We start from the raw sequence: 21,618 nt of genomic DNA on the forward strand, positions 1-21,618 counted from the left end.
GGCTTGGGACCATAGTCACAGGGGACATCAAGCTCAATTGGCATAACATACTATACAAAACATTGTTCCACCTCCTACTTTGGCGAGTAGCGACTGGGATCTTAAAAGCTAGCAAGCTACAATCTAGACGCAACGATGGGTCTCTCCTCATCCAGAGCAAAGAAGAATGAAGAAAACCAAAATTCATGGAAACAATTAGTCCTAGCGACTGGTACACCATTCGCTCTGTAGCCTATACAACTATGAGACCAGAAGAACTAGATGGTGCCCAGCTACCACTGTCATCCACTTGGGCAGGGATCTATGCAGGAAATCCTTGTTAGAGAAGGAGAACAATGTGGAACAAAACTCAAAATCATTTGGAGGGGAAAAGGAAAAGTGGGGGACCAGGTTTGCTGGTCTGATAGAGCCTGGTGGAACTTCTGAGACTATGGCTCCTAGCTGCCCTTCAGGTCTGGAATTGAACCCACATCTGTGGTTTCCAGCCAGGCAAAATACAGGCATATGAGTTAAACATTTGCCTCAAGTAGATACACTCCTTGGAGAGAACAATCATGGGAGAAAGAGGGGCTGCTTATGCACAGGGAGATAGCTCAGGGGGCAGGAGTATATAGAGGGATGGACACTGGGAAGAGGTAACTATGGGGAGGAAGTAAGAGGGGAGCTGTTGCATTGTGGTAAGCTGTGGTCAATGACATGGGACAAAGTGTATGTGAACTGCTGTATGGGGAGAGAATTTGCTCTGTAAGTCTTTACCCAAATCACAATTTTTTTTAAAAAAAAGACCTATCCTGAAGTACAATGCTGTCAGTGATAGGATAATATCCATATTCCTATACCAAATTCACTGCTGTCGAGTCAGATCTGACTCATATCGACTCCTCCTTGGGTTTCCGAGGCAGTATCACTATGGAAGTAGATTGCCTAACCTTCCTTCAATCATATGGCTATAAGGAAGTTAATATGACTATTATTCAAATTTATGCACCAGCCACTAATGGCAAAGATGAAGAAACTGAAAGTTTTCCCAACTTCTGCAGTCTGAAATTGGCCAAACATGGAATCAGATGCATTGATAATTACCGGGGATTGGGATGCAAAAGTCCGAAACAAAGAAGTATCACCAGTTAAAAAATATGGCCTTGGTGATAGAACTGAAGCAGGAAACTGCATAAGAGAACTGTGAAAGACCAACAACATATTCATTGGAAATACATTTTCTCAACAACTAAAACAATGACCATACACATGGACCTCACCAGGTAGAATACATAGGAATCAAATCAACTACATCTGTGGAAAGATGATGGAGAATGGATGGAGAATATCACCAGTTAGAACAAAGCCAGGAGCCAACTGTGGTACAGACCACCATTTGCTCATTTGCAAGTTTAACCTGAAGCTGAAGAAAATTAAAACAAACTCATGAGAGCCAAAGTACAACCTTGAGTACATCCCACAAGAATAGATTTGATGCACTGAACACCAATAACTAAAGATCAGATGAGTTGTGGGATGACATCAAGGACGTTATGTAAGAAGAAAGCAAAAGGTCATTATAAAGACAGAAAAGAAAAAGAGACCAAAATGGATGTCAGAAGAGACTCTGAAATTTCCTCTTGTATGGAGAGCAGCTAAAGCAAATGGAAGAAATGATAAAATAAAAGAGCTGAACAGAAGATATCAGAGGGCAGCTGGAGAGAACAAAGTAAAGTATTATAATGAAATGTGCAAAAACCTGGAGTTAGAAAACCAAAAGGGAAGAATACGCTTGGCATTTCTCAAGCTGAAAAACTGAGAAAAGAAAATCAAACCCTGAGTTGCAATAGTGAAGGATTCTAGGGGCAAAATATTGAAAGATGCAGGAACCATCAAAAGAATATGGAAGGAATAGATAGAGTCAATGTACCAAAAAGAATTGGTCAATGTTCAACCATTTCATGAGGGAGCAGATGATCAAGAACTAATGGTATTGAAGGAAAAAGTCCAAGCTGCATTAGTGAGAAACAAAGCTCTTGGAATGGAAGCAAAGCAACAATTGTGAGGATGCGCAGGACCAGGCAGTGCTTTTTTCAGTCATCAGTTTAGTTACTATAAGTTGGAACCAACTCCACAGCACCTAACAACAACAGGAATTGAGAGAATACCAATAGAGATGTTTCAACAAATGGATGTAGCATAGGAAGCACTCACTCATCTATGCCAAGAAATTTGAAGACAGCTTCCTGGCTATTTGACAGGCATTTTTTTTTGAAATGGATACATACATGTATCCATTCCAAAGAAAGATGATCCAACAGAATGTGGAAATTATTGGAAAATATCATTAATATCACATGGGAGTAAAACATTGCTGTAGAAAATTACAAATATAGCAATAGTATATCAATAGGGAACTGCCAGAAATTCAAGCTAGTTCAGAAGACATGGAATGAGCAATGTTACTGCTGATGTCAGATGGATCTTGGCTGAAATCAGAGAAAGATGTTTATCTGTGTATTATTGACTATGCAAAGGCATTCAACTGTGTGGATCATAACAAATTATGGATAACATTGAGAAGAACATGGAAATTCCAGAACACTTAATTGTGCTCATGTAGAACCTGTACATAGACCAAGTAGTTCAAACAGAACAAGAGGACTGTGATAGTTAAGGTTGCATGTCATCTTGGCTGGGCCATGATTCTAAGTGGTTTGTTGTTGTTATGGGCTGTCTAGTTGGACTCAACTCATAGCAACCCCTCCTTGGGTCTCCCAGGCAGTATCACTAGGGAAGTAGATTGCCCAACCTTCCTTCCGAGGAGTGGCTGGTGGGTTTGAACGGCCAGCCTTCTGGTTAGCAGTTAAGTGCTGTAGGCACTACCCTACCAGAGTTCCCTCTAAGTGGTTTAGCAGTATAGTTATTCCCCATAATGAGATCTGATATAATGTGATCACTTCCATGATGAGATCTGCTATGAGCAGCCAATCAGTTGAAAAGAAGTTTTCTCAGAGGTATGGCCTGCTTCAAATATATATGTGGACATCCTGGGAAAGATCTTTGGCTTTCTGCTGGATCTGGATCCTACATCTGGCTCATCATCATCTCTGTTCCTGGACTTGAACCACTGGCCTGCTGTGTTGCCTGTTGATCTTGGAATTGTTGCCTTTGCAGTCTGTGAGCCAACAATCTGCCACTTGGATTAGTCAGCCTCTAAAGCCAGCAGCCTGCTGCATGGCCTGCTGATTTTGGGTTCATCAGCTGGTGCAGCTATGTGAGTCAGGAGAAGTTTGATATCTGACCCATGGACTTGGGACTTACCAGCCTCTACAACTGCATGAGCCATTTCATTGAGATAATTATTTTTTTCTCTAATATATATATATATATATATATATATATATATATATATATATATATATATATACATATACACACTTCATTGCTTTTTCTTCTCTATAGAGAATCCAGCCTAAGACTGGGGATACTACACAGTTTAAAATGTCAGGGTTGTATCCTCTCACCATACTTATTAAGTTAGCATGCTGTGCAAATAATACAAAAAGCTGGAATATCTGAAGAAGAATAGGGCATTAGGATTAGAAGAAGAACCATTAACAATATATGATATGCAGATGACACACCCTTGGAAATTGAAGAGGACTTGAAGCATTTACTGATGAAGATCAAAGACTACAGCCTCCAATATGTATCACACCTCAACATAAAGAAAACAAAAATCCTCACAACTGGACCAATAAGCAACATCATGACAAATAGAGAAAAGATTGAAATTGTCAAGGATTTCTTTTTACTTGGATCCATAATCAATGCCTGTGGAAACAGCAGTCAAGAAATGAGTGGTTGATGTATAAATTTGAATAATAGTTGTTTTAACTTGTCTTCCTTGTAGGCATATGAATATATTTGGCAAATCTGCTGCAAAAGACCTCTTTAAAGTGTTCAAAAGCAAAGATAGCACTTTGAGGACTAAAGTGAGCCTGACCCAAACCATGATATTTTCAGTTGCCTTGTATGCATGTGAAAGGTGGATGATGAATGAAGAAGACTGAGAAGAATTGATGCCTTTGAATGATGGTGTTGGCAAAGAATATTGAATATACTATGGACTGCCAGAAGAACAAAATCTGTCTTAAAAGAAGTACAGCTGGATGCTCCTTACAAAAGAGGATGGTGAGACTGTCTCATGTATCTTGGTCCTGTTATCAGGAGGGATCAGCCCCTGGAGAAGGACATCATGCTAAGAAAAGCAGAGGGTCAGTGAAAAAGAGGAAGACCCTCAACAAGATGGATTGACAATGGGCTACAACAAGCTAAAGTATAGCAACAATGGGGAGGATAATGCAGGACCGGGTAGTGTTTTGTTCTGTTGTACACAGAGTCACTATGAATTGGAACCAACCTGACAGCACCTAACAACAACATTCGCAGCGTGTGAATCCAAAGTTGTACTCTAAGCAACCAGTGGATGCAAGGGTATCCCCTCTGAGCCCCAGCAGATGTCCGTGACTTATCACCAATCCACGGCAGAAATTCCTGCTGCTACAGAGACCTGGATGCTGAGTGGCAAATAAGGAACTAAGCAACTGTCACAATTATTTTGATAAAGCACAGAACATCAGTGTGCTGCCTCAGTTTCCCCATGTCTCAGGTTAAAACAAAACAGTTGCATTAAGTTGATTCCAACTCATGGCAATCCCATGTGGCTCAGGGTAGAGCTGTGCTCCATAGTGTTGTCAATGGCTGATTTTTCGGAAGTAGATCACCAGGCCTTTCCTCCAAGGGGCCTCTGGGTGGACTCAAACTTCTGGCCTTTTAGTTAGCAGTCAAGCATGTTAACCGTTTGCACCAATCAAGGACTCTGTCTCAGATAAAAAAACAAAACAAAACCAAACTCACTGCTGTCGAGTCAACCTCTCCTTGGGTTTCCCAGGCAGTATCTCCACAGAAGTAGATTGCCCAACCTTCCTTCCGAGGAGTGGCTGGTGAGTTTGAAATGCCAGCCTTCTGGTTAGCAGTCAAGTGCCTTAAACCCTATACCACCAGAGTCTCAGTTAAAGATACCATTAATTGAGCTGTAGGACCCATGGCTGTTGTCAGAACTTCTTTCTACTGAACCTATTATTTTCTCACCCTAAGGGAAAGGCTCAGAGAAGGCAAAAACAGAAGCAATCTCCCATTGGCATGACTCAGAAGGTCTGTGTCCGCTTATATGCCATACTCAGCTTATGTCTGGCACAAGTTAATATTCCTCTACCTTCAAAGAATAGGAAAAGTATTGTCTGGACAGGACTATGTTCTTAAAAAAAAAAAAAAAGTCTGTGAAGGCCCTCATCCCACCAGAGCAGACACACAGCTGTGATTCACACCTGGCTCAGCCACATGCCTGTACTGACACCGCAAACTAAGTCTAGACACCTAATCCTTTGATTCTAGGACCTTCTCTGAAACCACCCTGACACTCCCTCCCACCCAATAGTGCTACACAGGATAAAATCCAGGATAAAAAAAAAAAAAAAATCAAGTGAATTAAAATCACTTCTGCTGTGAGCATTGCACAACGTCCTTGAGTATCAGGAAGCATCTGAGGTGTCTTAGAAATAAAAGAAGGCAACAGCAGGGAAAAGATTCTACACAAAAATCATAGAGCCTGGTGAAATGAAGCACACTAAAATGGCTAAGGAAACCACCTCTCTCCCTCTGGGAGAAAATAAGCCTGTTGCCACTGAGTTGATTCTGGCTCGAGGTGACTCCACGTGTTACAGAGTAGACAGGCTCCACAGGGTTTTCTTGGCTGTGATCTTTACCACAGCAGACCAGGGCTATCTTCCATGGTGCCTCTGGGTTGGTTCTAACCACCAGCCTTTACATTGGCAGCAGAGTGCAAACCGTTGGCGCCACCTAGGGACCTACTTGGAGAAAACAGGAAGCCAGAAAGAGAGGCCAGCAGTATACAATAGCCAGGGAAGGAGGGAACCAGGAACAAGTACATGTGTGTCAAAATTCCCATCTGCTGTTGTACACGATGAAAAGGCCATGTGAGCCACTGGAACCCACTGGGTCAACTCTGCACACACCTTTAAGTCTTAGGACACAAACATCATTGCTGAAATTGAACAAAACACAATTGCGATTCTTTCCACCCTCTGGCTGCTGTGTGGCCTAGGAGTCATGAGCTGACATCATGAGAACCGCTCTGCCCATGTCAGAAGGTGAGTCCCATTGCTGAGCAAATGGGAAACGGTGCACAAACCTGCTCTCAGATGTAGAAATTACTGTGTAGGAATGAGGTCATATTTTATATTAGCTTGGGAAGCTAAGCCAGTGATTCTCAAGAAGCTAGAAACCCACCTTGACCTGGGGAGCTGGGCCCAGAAAGCCCTATTATTTTATCCTGATGTTTCAATGTTGATGGAGTCAATCGCTATAAGTCATAGAGTACCTGCAGCACCTTCCAGCCACATCAGGGGTGGGGCAGGAGTTAAAAGGCACAGTGCCTCAGTGATCTTTCTCCCCAAAACCCATAGCCCCAGTCTACTCCTAAGACAACAGACAAATTTCAATCAAGGGACAGTCTACAAAATAAAATACTTGACCAGTATTCCTTAAAACTGCATAAAGTGATTAAAAAAAAAAAAAAAACAGGAAAGTCTGGGAAATCGTCATAGCCAATAGGAGCCTAAGGAGGCATGACTTCGAATGTGGTGTCCTGGAACAGAGAAAGGGGCATTAGGTAAAAACTAAGGACATCGGAACAAAGCATGGACTTTAGTTCATAATACTACGCCAATTCATTAGCTGTGACAAATGTACCATACTAATGTAAGAGTTAACAATGGGGAAACTGGGTGTGGGGCATATGGGAACTCTTTGTACTGTTTTCACAACTTTTCTGTGCATCTAAAACTTCTCCCTTTCTTAAAGTCAACCAATTACAGATGTCGATCACATCTACATCTTCACTGCAAGACCTAGATTACTGTTTGACTGAATAACTAGGCACTATGGTCTATGGTCAATTCTGATTCATAGCGCCCTCCACTGGGTTTCCAGGGCTGTAAATCTTTATGGAAGTAGACTGCCCCATCCTCCTTCCACAGAGTGGCTGGTGGATTTGAACCACTGACCTTCCAGTTAGCAGCCAAATGCCTTACCCACTACACCACCAGAGCTCCTGATGGTCTATGGTGCCTGGTTGGCACAAAAGGTTAAGTGCTTGATGACTAGCCAAAAAGCTGGCAGATCAAACCCACCCAGAGGTGCTCTGGAAGACAAGCCTGGTGCCCTTTGGAGCAATTCTGCTCTGCACATATGGGGATGCCATGAGTCAGAACTGACTCAGTGGCAACAAACAAAAAACTATTCTAAAATTCAAAGCGTATTTTTAAAATGTTGTCCAGGGAGATAACTGCCAAACGAAAGTCTGGTGTCCTTCTACCCAAACAGCAAAATGGTAGCGAATTGCAACCAGAACTTAAGAAGGAGGGACCGTCTGGTTTTCTTTCTGAGGCCCGTTGAGAATATTATGCCAGAGAGTGAGAGGTGAGTAGGGAGTTGCTCTATGATAATAAGCATGCCTTTCTCCAGGCTTGAGGCCAGACACAACTTCTCCAGAAAGATCACCTTGGCATATTCATCTCTCCATAGCAGTGTGTACAGGAAGCTCAGATTCCCACATGGGCTTACCTTACCTGGTGCACAGGTTGTCCATGCTTATCTGACTCAGCTGGCCTGCTGGACACCTGTCTGGACCTTCCTGCTCTCTTGACTCTTTGATCTCCAACCAACATGCAGCAGGGCTGCCCCTCCACCATCCTCACAGCTCTGCATACATTTCTTCTGGTTCTGGGGGCCTGTAGGCTTCCCAGCAACTCATGCAACAGTGTGGTTCAATGGTAGCGTTCTCCCCTTTCATGCAGGAGGCCAGGGTTTGAGTCCCAGCCAATGCACCTCATGCACAACCACCACCCACCTGTCAGTGGAAGCTTGTGTGTTGCTATGATGCTGAGCAGGTTCATCAGAGCTTCTAGACCGAGACAGACTAGAAAGAAGGGCCTGGTGATCTACTTCCCAAAATCAGCCAGTGAAAACCGTATGGATCATAACAGTCCGATCTGCAACAATCATGGGGATGGTGCAGGACCAGGAAGTGTTTACTTTCATTGTACAAAGGGTCACTGCGAGTCAGGGGCCAGCTTGATGACAGCTAACAACAGCAAGCATTTATTAATGAGAGATCTAGGGAACTTGAAATGGAGAATGTGAAGTTGGAAGTGATAATGATATTTGTATAAACAATAAGACCAATTATTATTATAATAATAGCTGCTCCTATTAAAAGGAGTTCTGGTAGTGCAGTGGTTAAGACATCTGGCTGCTAAAAAAGGTTAGTGGTTTGAACCCACCAGCCACTCCATGGAAGAAAGATGAGGCTGTCTGCTTCTGCAAAGATTTACACTCTTGGAAACCCTATGAGGGTCACTATGAGTCAGAATTGACTCAATAGTGGTGAGTTTGGTTTGGTCAGCTCCTACTAAATGAAAGGTATATGTTCTTATGATACCCTGAACTTCCTGTGTTATGGCCCCTATCCTGCTATTTCAGGCAAGGTAACAGAAACCACTTTCAACAGAGAGAATTGAATGCAGGGATTGGTTACCCAGGAAAAGAAGGAAGGTAACAACTGAATGGGCAATGGTAGTAACCCAGAGGTTAGCTACAACAGGAAGCTACTACCAGCCATAGTCTCAGGACCAAAGGGAGGAGCCCAGAAGCTAGGGTCACTGGCTAGAAGGTAGAACCACAGAGGGGATTCAGCCATTACCAGAGAAGCAAAATAGCCCTTCTTCCCACCTATCAATCTTCTTCTGATACCTCTCATTGGCTAAACCCAGCCAGAAGCTAGCTGACAAACACATCCTGCAAGAGTCCACACCATCTACTCCCCCGCCACACTGTGATACAGAGAGGAGCAGGTAGGACCAGGGCAGACACACAGCTTCATTGACATGGTATGTTTCATTGCTTGTACCCCCAACACCACTGTAAACTTGGTGAGAATAGAGGCTGTGTCTCTCACCTCAGTCTCTCTCTACCTTCTTGCATACTGCTGGACAAATGGTTCACATGCAAATACATGTTAAAAAACCAAACTAGTATCATCCTGCCTTAATTACCTAGTGCTGCTATGACAAAAATTACCACAAGCAGATGGCTTTAAAGAACAAAAATTTATTTTCTCACCGTGTAGGAGGTAAGAAGTCCAAATTCAGGGCATGGCTCTGGGGGAGGTCCTTCCTTGTGGGACCTCTGGGAGTTCCTGGGTGCCTGCCTGTCTTTCCCTGTGTTGCCTCTGTATCTACTCTGCGCTTTTTAGAACTCAGAAGGGATTACTTCTAGGACCCACCCTAATGGCCTCATTAACATAACAAAAGAAAAACTCTATTTCCAAACAGGCTCATATCCAGAGTTGGGGGTGGGGCAAGACTTCAATTTGATCCTTAACACACCCCTATTTTTCAAATGAGGAAACTGAGGGTCAAAGAAGTGAAGGGCTTTGCTCACACTCATAGGGCGAGTGAGTACAGAATCAGGAGAAATCAAAGCTCAGGTCCTCCCAGTACGCCATGCTAATCTGTGTGTCCACTGCCTAGGAACAGCAGGCTAGATAAAGCTGTGGGAGTGGTACCCTTCAAAAACAGCTGAGCAGCTGGTCCCTGGCAGAGTCTGCAAAAGACAGTGTCAGGATGGGATCTTAAAAGCTTGCAAACGGCCATCTAGGTAAAACGATGGGTCTCTCCTTGTCCAGAGCAAAGAAGAATGAAGAAAACCAAAGATGCATGGAAAAACTTACTCCAAGAGACTGGTACACCATGTAATCCTCAGCCTACACAACTATGAAACCAGAAGAACTAGATGGTACCTGGCTACCACCGTCAACCACTTGGAGAGGGGATCTATGTAGGAGATCCTGCATAGAGTGCGAGAACAATGTGGAACAAAACTCAAATTCATTAAAAAAAAAAGGGGGGGGACCAGGTTTGCTGGTCTGATAGAGCCTGGTGGAACCCCTGAGACTATGGCCACTAGCTGCCCTTCAGGTCTGGAACTGAACACACTCCTATGGCTTCCAGCCAAACAAAAGACAGGCCTATGAGGTAGATACACCCCTTGGAGAGATCAATCACGGGAGAATAGAAGGGCTGTGTATGTACAGGTAGACAGTTGTGGGGGGGCAGGAGTGCATGGAGAGAAGGACACAGGGAAGAGGTAACTATGGGGAGGAAGTGGGAGGGGAGCTGTTACATTGTGGGAAATTGTATTCAATGACATGAGACAAAGTGTATGTGAGCTGCTGTATGGAAAGTGAATTTGCTCTATAAACTTTCACCCAAATCACAATAAAAATTAAAAAAAAAAAAAAAAACCAAAGTCAGGAAATACTCCCACATGTATGGACAGACAGGCACTCTCAGTCCTGGGCCCACTGAGCTTGAGTACTGGGGGCCATTTATAAACACAAAATGTATGTGAGTTTCCCACGTGTCTGTTTAAACATACCTTTAGTATGGGTGTGGGGTGGGGGGTAGAAGGGGTGGGACTCAGTCTCTTCCCATCCCAGGAACCCTGCCTGCCTTCCTTTCAGTTCTACAAAATGAGTTGCCATCGAGTTGTTTCCGACCCATGGTGACCCCATGCGTGTCAGAGTAGAACTGTGCTCCACAGGGTTTTCAATGGCTGATTATTTTTGGAAGTAGATCACCAGGCCTTTCTTCTGAGGAAACTCTGGGTAGATTAGAACTGTCCACCTTTCAGTTAGCAGCTGAGAGCATCAACTATTTGTACCACCCAAGTGCCCCTTCAGCTCTCTCTCCCTCTCAAAGATGGTGGACTTGGCTATACATATGGCTCAGTCTTATAAACAGAGCGATATTTTCATCCTTTTCATGATAAATCCACTTTTAAAAATGTGTGGCCCAAAGCACAGCAGGCTAGAATCCAGGCAAATCCTCCTCTGCGTGGCCTGAGATTAGTATTCCTGTTGCATCCTGCAGCAGCACAACTAAAAGTTATCAGCAGGCAGCCAGCCAGCTTTCCATCTCAAGAACTGCAAACCGTAGATCGCACAGGCACTTGCAGATATTAGAGGAAGATTTAGAGACCCTCACACTGGCTGCCAGCACTAAGCCTTTGTAAAGCATCTGATGGCATGAGACTACAGACATCTTGTGAGAATGGGAAACATCCACTTGCTTTGATAATGTTATTTTAAAAAATAACAACAACCTTCTTGAGCAGATGCAAAATATTCTAGATTGTGACATTTTCTCTTTGACCACAATCCAAGCTTGAGGAATGGGGTGTGCTAACTTCTCCCCCACCACCCTCCCACAGGCCCTGCAGTTGTGCCCAGAGAGAGAAGGAAACTCCCAGTGGGAATGGAAGGAGCATGATCTTTCGTGCTGGCTTCTGAGCAGCCCTGGGTCAACTGAGGGCCATTCCCAGGGGTCCTTTCTCTCCACCTCCCAGAGGATGTTTAGGGTGCCTGGTCTATAAAGTTGCACTAGAAGGGCCCTGCACTTGGTTTAATGCTCTGCTCTTGCCATCTTGAAATTCTTGATAATTTTTACCCAAGAGGCCCTGCAGTTTAATTTTGTACTTTCTACTGTTGCTGTCAGCTGCCATCCTCAACTCATGGCAACCACGTGCACAAGGAACGGAAACACTTGCCAGTCCAGCACGATCCCCATGATTTGTTGCTGCCAGAACTGTTGTGACCCATAGGGTTTTCACTAGCTGATTTTTGGAAATAGACCACCAGGCCTTTCTTCCTAGTCTGCTGAAACCTGTTCAGCATCATAATGACAGGTAAGCTTCCACTGACAGACAGCTGGTGCCTGCACATGAGGTGAATGGCTGCATATTGAACCCTACATGGAAGGCAAGGATTCTACCATTAACCACCATTGCCTCTTCATTTCACACTAACTGGTTGCTGCTGAGTCAATTCCAACTCATGGCAACCCATGTGTATCAGAGTAGAACTGTGCTCCACAGTTTTTAACGGCTAATTTTTTGGAAGTAGACCACCAGGTCTTTCTTCCAAGGCACCTCTGAGTGGCCTTGAACCACCAACCTTTTGGTTGCCAGCCAAGTACATTAACCTGTGCACCACCCAGGGACTCCTATTTTGCACTTAAAAAACAAACAAACTCACTGCCATAGTGTCGACTCTGACTCAGTGACCCCCATGGGTTTCCAAGGTTGTAATTCTTTATGGAAGTAGATTGCCCCATCTTTCTTCCAAGGAATAGGCAGGTGGTGGGCTCCAACCACTGACCTTTTGGTTAGCAGCCAAATGCCAAATTACGTTGTTGTTGTTGTTGTTATGTGCCGTGGAGTCGGCCCCGACTCATAGCGACCCCTCCTTGGGTTTCCGAGGCAGTATCACTACGGAAGTAGGATTGCCCAACCTTCCTTCCGAGGAGTGGCTGGTGGGTTTGAACCACCAGCCGTCTGGTTAGCAGGCAAGTGTCTTAGCCACTATGCTACCAGAGCTCCCAAATTACGTAGCAGATCCCAATTCTACCTCTCAGAAGAGGAAGACCGTAAATTGTAAGATCTAATATCTCTTGTTAGAAAGTGGCTCTCATTAAGATCCAAATGCTGTTTGTGTTTGCCCTTTACTGAAAGCCCACTGGGTTAGTTTAGGGCTGAGGTGGGGGTTGAGTTCCCCCTCAGCGTGCTGCGCTGACATGGTCCCTTTGGGGGTGTCCTGCCCGTGGCACGGGACCCCAGCGTCCTCTGGGAAAACCCAGCTGCGCGATTTCTAATGGTAATGGCTTGCAGCAAGGGTGGCCCCTGTCGGCTTCGCAGCAGCCATAGAATGTGCGGTCAAAGTCAGCCGTTCAAAAGCAGGGCTACAGCTCTTCGGTTAGTTGAGGTCGCTTCTGAAGCGGAAGCACAAACACAGGTCATCGCCAACCCAGAGAATGCGTGAAAGAGCCCAGCTCTCTCGCAGCTGACCCGGGAGGCTAGGAATCAATCCCCAGCAGGAGGGGCGAAGGTAGCGCTCACCTGGTTACCGCTGTCTCGGATGATCTCACTTTTGGCACCTTCCGCTGGGTCTCCATGTCGGCAAACCAGGTGAACTGTGCCACCTGGTGGAATTCAGCGAAACCACTCATGAGTTAGAGTGCTAGCCATGGAAACCAGCTTTTCCAAAAGAAAAAAAATGAAACCATATGGACTCCCCATGAAACTTAGACGGTTCTGGAAAACCTAGACAGGGAAAGCAGCTAGGGTAAAAGTGAGGGGGTGTGCAACCTGCTGGCTGCGCTGATGGCGCATCTGGAAGCCGGCCCTGCTCTGTGCAGGATCTCTAAGCAAGGGGAGAAGTGTGGTCTAGGTCGCCCCTGCATCCCCAGCATGGGGTTCCCAGGCCCAGCTGCACTGTAAACCACCTGGGAAGCTTTTGAAGAGACAGTTGATGCGCCCAGACATGGGTATTTTTAAAGGCTCCCAGGTGATTCTATTGTGCAGCCCAAGTTGAGAACCGCTGACCTAGCTTGTAGCAGGGACGCAATGAATAGTTATTGAAAGGCTGAATCCATAAATGGCATGCATACTGGTCCAGCGGATGCCAGCCCATCATCAATCAAGGTTTATTTAAAGGGGAATGCCTTGGCTGCAGCGGTTCAGAAGTAATCATTACCAGTTGGCTTTCTTCACTTAAAATAGCCTGCTTGATTAAATGGGGTCAGTTCCATGGGAGGCTGCTGGGTACCCACACACCCAGCCTCTCAGTCTCCTCCCTACCACAGCTGAGAGTGCTTCCCCAGTGCTAAGATGCAGTTAATCCTTCCTTGACTCGGCACATAATTAAATAAAGTTCCAAATAGTGCAATATTCCCCCGGAAAGGCCAAAATTGGTTTTAAAGGAGGGAAAAATACATCTTGAGTATCTTGAAAAGTGATAAATTCCCCACCTATTTCCCCAACCTCTGCTGGAAATTCAGTTATTCCTACCGAGGAGGCTCCTGAGAGACAGGGCTAACTGTTTTAGCCACCCCATTGCCACTTGGTGACTGGGGCAGTTGATTGTACAGGAAATCCTGACATTTACCCAGAGGAAGATTTGTATTGATTGAACAATTTACAGGCACCTGGAGAGCCTCTGAGTGTCAAGGTTAGGGAAGGTGAGTTTGAGGCCAGTCATGCTGCTCTAACCCTGGAGGCTGGACCCAGCATGGAGGTCGGAAGTTCAAGGTCCACCCCTGTACTTCACTCTTTACCCCTCAAGTCTTTTCAGTTATTCTCTGGGGCACTGGCTCACTCTCTATCTCACACTTTTTTTTGTTTGTTTTTAGCCAGTTCAACTATTTCTACACATATAATTCAGTGACACGGGTTATATTCATCGTGTTGTGCAGCCATTATCACTGTCATTTTCCCAATGACTCCCTCACCATTATGGGGCACTGGTTCCTAAAGAGGGTCCACATCCAGATTTTGGTGGACTTCCAAGCTCCTCTAAGATTCTCATTGAGAAGACATGGGCTAGAGACCAAAAAAAAAAAAAAAAAAACCCATTACACTGAGTCAATCCCAACTCATGATGACCCAATGTATTACAGAGCAGGACTGAGCTCCATACGGTCTCCTTGGCTGTAATCTTTATGGCATCAGATCTCCACGCTTTTCTCCTGTGGAGACGCTGAGTGAGTTTGAACCATCAACCTTTCACTTAGTAGTCCAGTACAAACTGTTTGCACCACCCAGGGACCTGAGCTAGGGACCAAGTATCCATATTTTATTTCCACTGGTGAGTCTGATGCCCAGGGTTGGCTATAGCCCTTCACTGTTTTTAAGCAGAAAGCACTGTGGATTGTGGGCAAGACCCAAGCTCTCCTGTGAGTTAATTAAATATTGAGGAAAGGCTTCTCCAGTCACTCACTCTCTCCACCTCTAACTGGAAGCTACACGCACAGCTCAGAAATCCGCCACCTGTGTGATCACCAAGGGACTGCTGTCCAGTACCCTTGGCTGTGCTAGCCAGCCCCCTCTTGACCTGTCAGGGACACAGGGTGTTCTCCCCGAGTGGACCAGGCAAGCTAGTTGTGGGCTCAGGGGACCATGGGTTAGCGAGCTGCTCACCTCTCTTGGCTATTTCAATGGCAGTTGTTTTCCCAATGCCACTGTTCCCTTCAGTGATCAAGAAGGCTCCTCCAGGAACTTGGACCTCCAAGTCGTTGGGGCTGAAGTCCTGAGATGCAAACATTCATAGCCACTCCTGAAAGAGCAGACCCACAGGACCAGTGACCACAATGAGCTGGGAACACGAACTACCTTGGAGAAAGAGCCCAATTCTGTACTGGGCTTTCTCGGCTTCTTCCAGCATGCTCCACAACTCCCTCCTTCCTCTGCCTCTCTCCATCCCTCCCTCCCTGGTCTTTCCTGCCCATGATCTTCCTGAACTTTTGAAAATATTTGGACATTCCAATCTTGGGACATCCAAACTACCTTTCTGACTGCCTCTGATATTTTTTGTTGTTGTTTGTTGCCGACTCATGGAAGCCCCTGTGGGTCACAGTAGAACTGTGCTCTGTGGGGTTTTCAAGGGCTGATTTTGCAGAAGTAGATCCTCAGGCCTTGCTTCTAAGGCGCTTCTGGATGGACTCGAATCTTCAACTGCTCAGTTAGCAGCCAAGCAAATTAACCATTTGTACTACGCAGGGATTCCTCTTTTATTGCTACTTAACTGGTTAAGAAATTGGCTGAGGAAGGGAAGTCAGGATGCTGAGGCAGAATGCTGGGGGGCTGAGCAAGAGGAAGGCCCCAAGGGCAAAGTTCTCCCCATACAAGCAGGGGAGGGCCTCAGTGCCTACATCTCTCACAGAAAAAGCTGAGTGGTTTCTCCCCTATTATGTACAACACGGCTGTTTCCCCTGAAGTTTCTGCAAGAGGCCCAGAACCCTCCCACGTGGCCTGTTTACACACAGACTGCCAACAGTTGGTCTTGAGCCCCACACCCTGGTACAGTTCAACTGCCAATTACTCTCCCAGGACACCTGGTGAAGAGCCCTAGGAATGTTTATGAGTTTGGTTTGGTTTGGAAATCATTTCCACAGAGGCAGTCTCTGCGGCTGTCTCACAGCCTCATCAGACATGCTTAAGGGAGTAAGAAAGCTGTTCATCTCCCCACCATCTGTAACTCGCCTTAACGTCCAGGGCAGCTCAGAGAATGGCCTTCCTATTACTTTTGCTCCAGTGGACCAAGCAAGCAAGACTTCTAACTATTCCAAAGCCCTCTTGAAAGTTTGTCTCAAAAATAATACCAAAACAAAGGCTTTGGATGGAACAACCTGAGTTTAAATCGTGGCTCTGCCTCTTAATAGCTGTGTGACTTCCTGTGTTGGTTTAACCTTTCTGATCTCCTATGTCCTCCTCGGCAGAAAGGAGATAAGAGCTACCTCTTGCACAGCCTGAATGAGATAATGCGTCTGGCATTTATCACAGAACATATTGAGAGTTCAATAAATAGTTACCATTAGTATCATTAATAATACTGACAATAATACCAGCCATGTTCCAATTTGAGCTTCTTCCCTGACCCCACAACCTTTCACCTCAGGAGAGGCTTGAGAGCATTTGAAACTGAAAACAAAGAGGGAGCTGGAGGATTTGCTGTCCCCTACACTGGAGGTCCTGGAATCACTCTGAAAGGGTTCTCTTGCAGACATAGGGGTTTCTCATAAAGAGGTTCTCAGAGTTGAGAAATAAGGGTCTAGGCTGGGAGAAGGCTTTGGTGTGGAGCGAGGGAGCTCCCCACACCACATGCAGCCAAAAAAAAAAAAAAAAAGCAAGCCACTGAGAACACTCTGGAAAGTGGCGCCTCAAATTCCCTTCCTCCAGAGGCAGGAAGCTGAGAGGCTTTTCTGTGTGACACCCAGAAAGAGGTGACATTGGCCTCTGGGTTACCACGTTATCCGTATTAGAGACTGTTTGCTGAGGGCAGCTCCTGTGGATTAGATCTTTCCAAGCTCCAGGCTGGGGGTGCTGCCAAGTGGGCAGTGCCAGGCATAGGGTGTGTCTTTCCTGGGGCTACACGACATCAGACCCTCCCTCTGTCCTTCACCTTGGCTCTTTGCCCTCAATGCAAGGATTTCATCCAGGTCCAATCTGTCATTAATAATAAGCTTTTACAAATCCTACCCTATCCCCGTTTTTGGGAAGCATTTTATTTTCATACTTCTTGATATCAGTCCCTGTATTTTCAAATGTCGCAGCAGAAGCAGGGACATAAAGGACTTGTCCAAGGTCACAAGACAGCAGGTGATAAAGCCAAAGGAGATTTTTCCATTCTGTCAACAACCAGCCTGGGGCACCTTCTACTATAATTGACTGTTGCTGGTCCTGGATTCTGTCCCATGGCAAGCCCACATTACAGACTGGAACTGCTCCGTAGGGTTTTCTTGGCTGTAATCATGGGGTCACCATGAGTTGAAATTAACTCAATGGCACAACAACAATCTTTATGGAAGCAGATTGCCAGGACTTTCTGCCATGCTACTGCTTAGTAGATTTGAACTGCCAATAAACAGTTGAGCACAAACTGTGCTTCCTAGGGACCTTTTCTCCTCCATCAGTGGTTCTCAAAGCTTGATCCCCAGATAAGCAGCAACACAGCATTACCTGGAAACCTGCTAGAAATGCCAGTTCTCCACCCAAGTACTTTGGGTGGGAGCCCAGCAATCTGCAAGTTCACAAGCACTGCTGGTCATTTTGATTTAAGCTAAGAGAGCTGTTAAACATTCAAACTTATATCACAAATTTCAGCTAATCTCACAGTAACTTTGGACATTTTCACAGGGCTATTTTTAGAGCTGCACAAAATTTATGCCAAGTATCCTAGGTAAGGTCAGACCTCTCTTAAGAGATAACATACCTACAAACTTTTGAAATGCAGCGTAGTGCCTAAGGCATTTGACTGCTAACCAGAAGGCTGGCAGTTCGAACTCACTAGCCACTCCTCAGAAGGAAGACTGGGCAATCTACTTCCATAGAGATACCGCCTTGGAAACCCAAGGAGGGGTTGCTATGAGTCAGGTTTGACTCGATGGCAGTGAGTTTGGGTTTTTTTGTTTGTTTGTTTATTTGTTTGTTTAATTAGGACACAGAAGTCTGGTTTATATCACTTTGATAGTTAAAAGTCCTTCTGATCCAGTCAACCCAGAACCAACCAACCATAAAGAAACCAATATCCCATAGTCACCAATGAATTATCTTTCCCCCAAAATTAAAGACTTCTCACTTAACCAATCACTCAGAACTTTATTAGCAGTTTCCTAACTGTCTTTAAAAACCTTCCCTTCACTTCTCTGCTAGCAAATTAATCACCCAATAAGCCTTGTTTCCCACCAGCCACTCCTCGAAAGGAAGGTTGGGCAATCTACTTCCGTAGTGATACCGCCTCAGAAACCCAAGGAGGGGTCACTATGAGTTGGGTCCCACTCGAGGGCACATAACAACAACAACAACAAGCCTTGTTTAAAGAACAGCTTTCTCAATTCGACAGAACCTTGGTATTTAGTGTTTCCCAGACCTCCTGATAAGAATCACCAGGAGACAAGCTCTCAAATGATCTATGTTCTCTCCTCACCCCTCCCCACACACACACAAAACCAAATATGAAATTTGCTTAGGTCCCTCCCATACCAGCTAAAACTGCCCAGGTAATTCTTATGCTCAGGCAAGTTTAAGAAACAGTGACTAGCTCATACTGCCTAGAGGCCTGGTGGTGCTGTGGTTAAAGCATAGGGCTGCTAACTAAAAGGTCAGTGGTTCAAACCTACCAGCCGCTCAGCAGGAGAAAGATGAGGTACTCTGTTTCCATAAAGATTTACAGCTGTGGAAACTCTATGGGATAGTTCTACTCTGTCGTATAGGGTTGCTATGAGTGCAAATCGACTTGATGGTAGTGGATGGGTGGGAGTGGAGAGGACCAATCAAGGAAGGCTTTATGAAAATTCTTGTGCGCCAAGAAAAAGCATTATAAACCCAAAATACAGGCTCTTACACTGGAATCAAAATAACATCTCTCTTCCTCAGATTCACTAAATGCACAACAATAGGGAGGCCTTCCTAAGCTTTGCCCTCCAATTTGCTGTGGTCTCAGGCCTCTGGCCTGACTTCTACCTTCCCTCAAAGCAGGATCAAGGTAGAGAAATCAGGGTGAAAGAGTCTGGCGAGAGATTCTACAATCCTGCTTTCCCCAGTACTGGAAGCTAATACAAGCTCTTCATCACAAAAAGTTCTGTGCAAGAGGCCAGGAAATAGAGGCCACTGCCAAATGACACCCCTTTGAAAAAAATGGAGCTGACATTTTATTCATCTAATTTCAGTGGAACGGGGCGGAGGGTACACCTCCCACCATTTCTTTGCATCAGTAGGCTCTGAAGGCATTGTGTAGTTTTTCCTAAACAGATATGGGGTGAAGAGTAGGGAGTAGCAGCTGCCTCCTCTAGGAATTACTCCTTGTGTCATGAAAATCTGCCCAGGCTGCCTTAAACCTGCCGCCATCAAGTTGACTCCAATCCATGGGAACCTCATGTGTGTCAGAGTATAACTGTGTTCCACAGGGTTTTCAGTGGCTGTTTTTTTTGGGGGGGTAGTAAATTGCCAGGCCTTTCTTCCAAAGTGCCTCTGGGTGGACTCGGACATCTAACCTTTGTTAGCAGACTGCTTCAGGAACAGTGCAGGGAGAAGTCTCTGGAAGATGGCTGGGCTGCATATGAGAATCACCTGAGAGATTTTTTAAAAAAATAAAATGCCAGTCTTTGGCTCTCTCTCACTGCTGAGTTGGAGGGACCTCTCCTTGGGGTTCCCAGGCAGCATCACTAGAAAAGTAGATTGCCCAACCTTCCTTCCAAGGAGTGGCTGGTGGGTTTGAACCAGTAGCCTTCTGATTAGCAGTTAAGTGCCTTAGGCACTATGCCACCAGTGCTCCTAGTCTCAGGCTAGTGCCCAAAAACTGAATCAGAACCTCTGCGGGTGGGACCAGAGCACTGGTATTTTTAAATCTTCACCCTGATTTTAATGTACCGATAGGGTACAGAACCACTATCTTAGCCAAATTAATTCAAAGACCAAAAATTGGTGGGCTCAGCTTCCGCCATCCCTGGCTTCTCCCCCTTAATGTGTTACCCTTGAAAATCACAATGAGAAGGCAGGCAGACTATTGACCAAGAGCACACAGGGTGGACAGCCCGCACAGGCCCTATCAACCCTGGCTCTGAATGTTTTAGCGGGAAGCACGGGTTGCAGTCCAAATGCCGCATTTTATTAGTGGGACATAAACACACCCAAGAAGTACTAAGGAGTGGTTGTTAATTTAGAACTGGCGGGACAGACACCGAAAGCAACACCATGAAACCCGGCCCCAGTGAACACGCTCTGCCCCTCCCAGAGTTAACTCCGGCCCGAGAGCGGCGCCCGAGCCGCCCTGCCTGGGCGGGGCCTGGACGCTAAACCCCGCCCCCGACACAAGCTCCGCCCCTCGGACTTTCTCACTGAGTGGGAATGCCGAGAGCTGGGCGGCTTCCTCCACACTAACAGGATATTGTCGGATAGCGGGAGCTGGTGACCCCGCGGGCTGGTTCCCGCCAACACTGCTCGCTGCCTCCGGAGCCAGTTGAGAGCCTGGCGGGTCCGACCCACCCCTCCAGTAGCAGCACCCTCAGCCGCCGGGCCGTCTTCCTTGGTGTATTCGCGCAGCCCCTTGGCGAACTCCTGGGCAGTGCGGTAGAGGGACATGGTGGGGCGCGCTGAACGCGGAATCCCGCGATCCTGAACTCCCTCCCCCGGCACAGCCCATCGGGAGCCGCTGCGGTTACATCATCCGGGTTATGTAAGAGTCCCGGCCTGCAAAGTCTTTCCTTTACGGAGAATGCGGCTGGGTCTCCGAGCCGGTCCGTCTTCACAGCAGCTGAGGACGCCTCCCAACCTCGGCTTTTGAGAGCACGTCTCTGAGGATTTGGGCATGCAGCCCTACTGTGGATCTTCGAGATCCACATAGCCACCTCGGGGTGGAAATCGGGCGTTCAGTACGTGTTTAGGGGACACCTGTCCGCTGGGTATGGTGGGGACGCAAACATGGCACCAAAATGCACCTCCTAGAATTTGGTGACCCATAAAATCATGTGAGCCAAGAAGATGAGGCTTAGAGATTTCTCCATATAATTTTTTTCGTAAGGATTATTGTGATAACTAGCATTGTCTAAGTTCCTACACACATTATTTCACTTAATGCCCCCTAACTCAGCGGAGAGCACAGTCAGGTTCTATGAGTCAAGATGATAACATCACAAGTGACAGCTGGCAAGAGGCAGAACTGGGGCTCCAGTGGTCTGTTTCCTAAGTCCAGACTTTTCCCTCTAGTCCTGCAACTAGTGACGGTGCCAGAGGGGACCTGGTGTCTCACTCAAATCTCCGTCAGCCCCCTCCCCTTGCCCAAATAAGCAGTGTAAATTAGAGTGTGATAGATGTGCTGACCTAGATGGCAAACAGGTCATCTGGCCTCCTTCCAAATCCTCTCTGGGAATCACCCAGCCCTCA

General features: G+C 46.0%; 1 protein-coding gene across 1 annotated transcript in view; it reads right to left on the minus strand.

Annotated features, from left to right (window-relative positions):
• The window catches only part of DHRS12 (dehydrogenase/reductase 12), an 87,445-nt gene extending 66,628 nt beyond the window's left edge, over window positions 1–20,817 (minus strand). Inside the window, 3 exon segments of the mRNA XM_007945248.1 lie at window positions 13,081–13,163; window positions 15,160–15,268; window positions 20,737–20,817. Of these exon segments, the coding sequence (XP_007943439.1) occupies window positions 13,081–13,163; window positions 15,160–15,268; window positions 20,737–20,817 (273 nt within the window).
• Between the last annotated feature and the right edge of the window lie 801 nt (window positions 20,818–21,618).

The sequence above is a fragment of the Orycteropus afer genome, unplaced genomic scaffold, assembly GCF_000298275.1.
Source record: "Orycteropus afer afer isolate SDZICR_OR568_19922 unplaced genomic scaffold, OryAfe1.0 scaffold00134, whole genome shotgun sequence".
NCBI lineage: Eukaryota > Metazoa > Chordata > Mammalia > Tubulidentata > Orycteropodidae > Orycteropus > Orycteropus afer.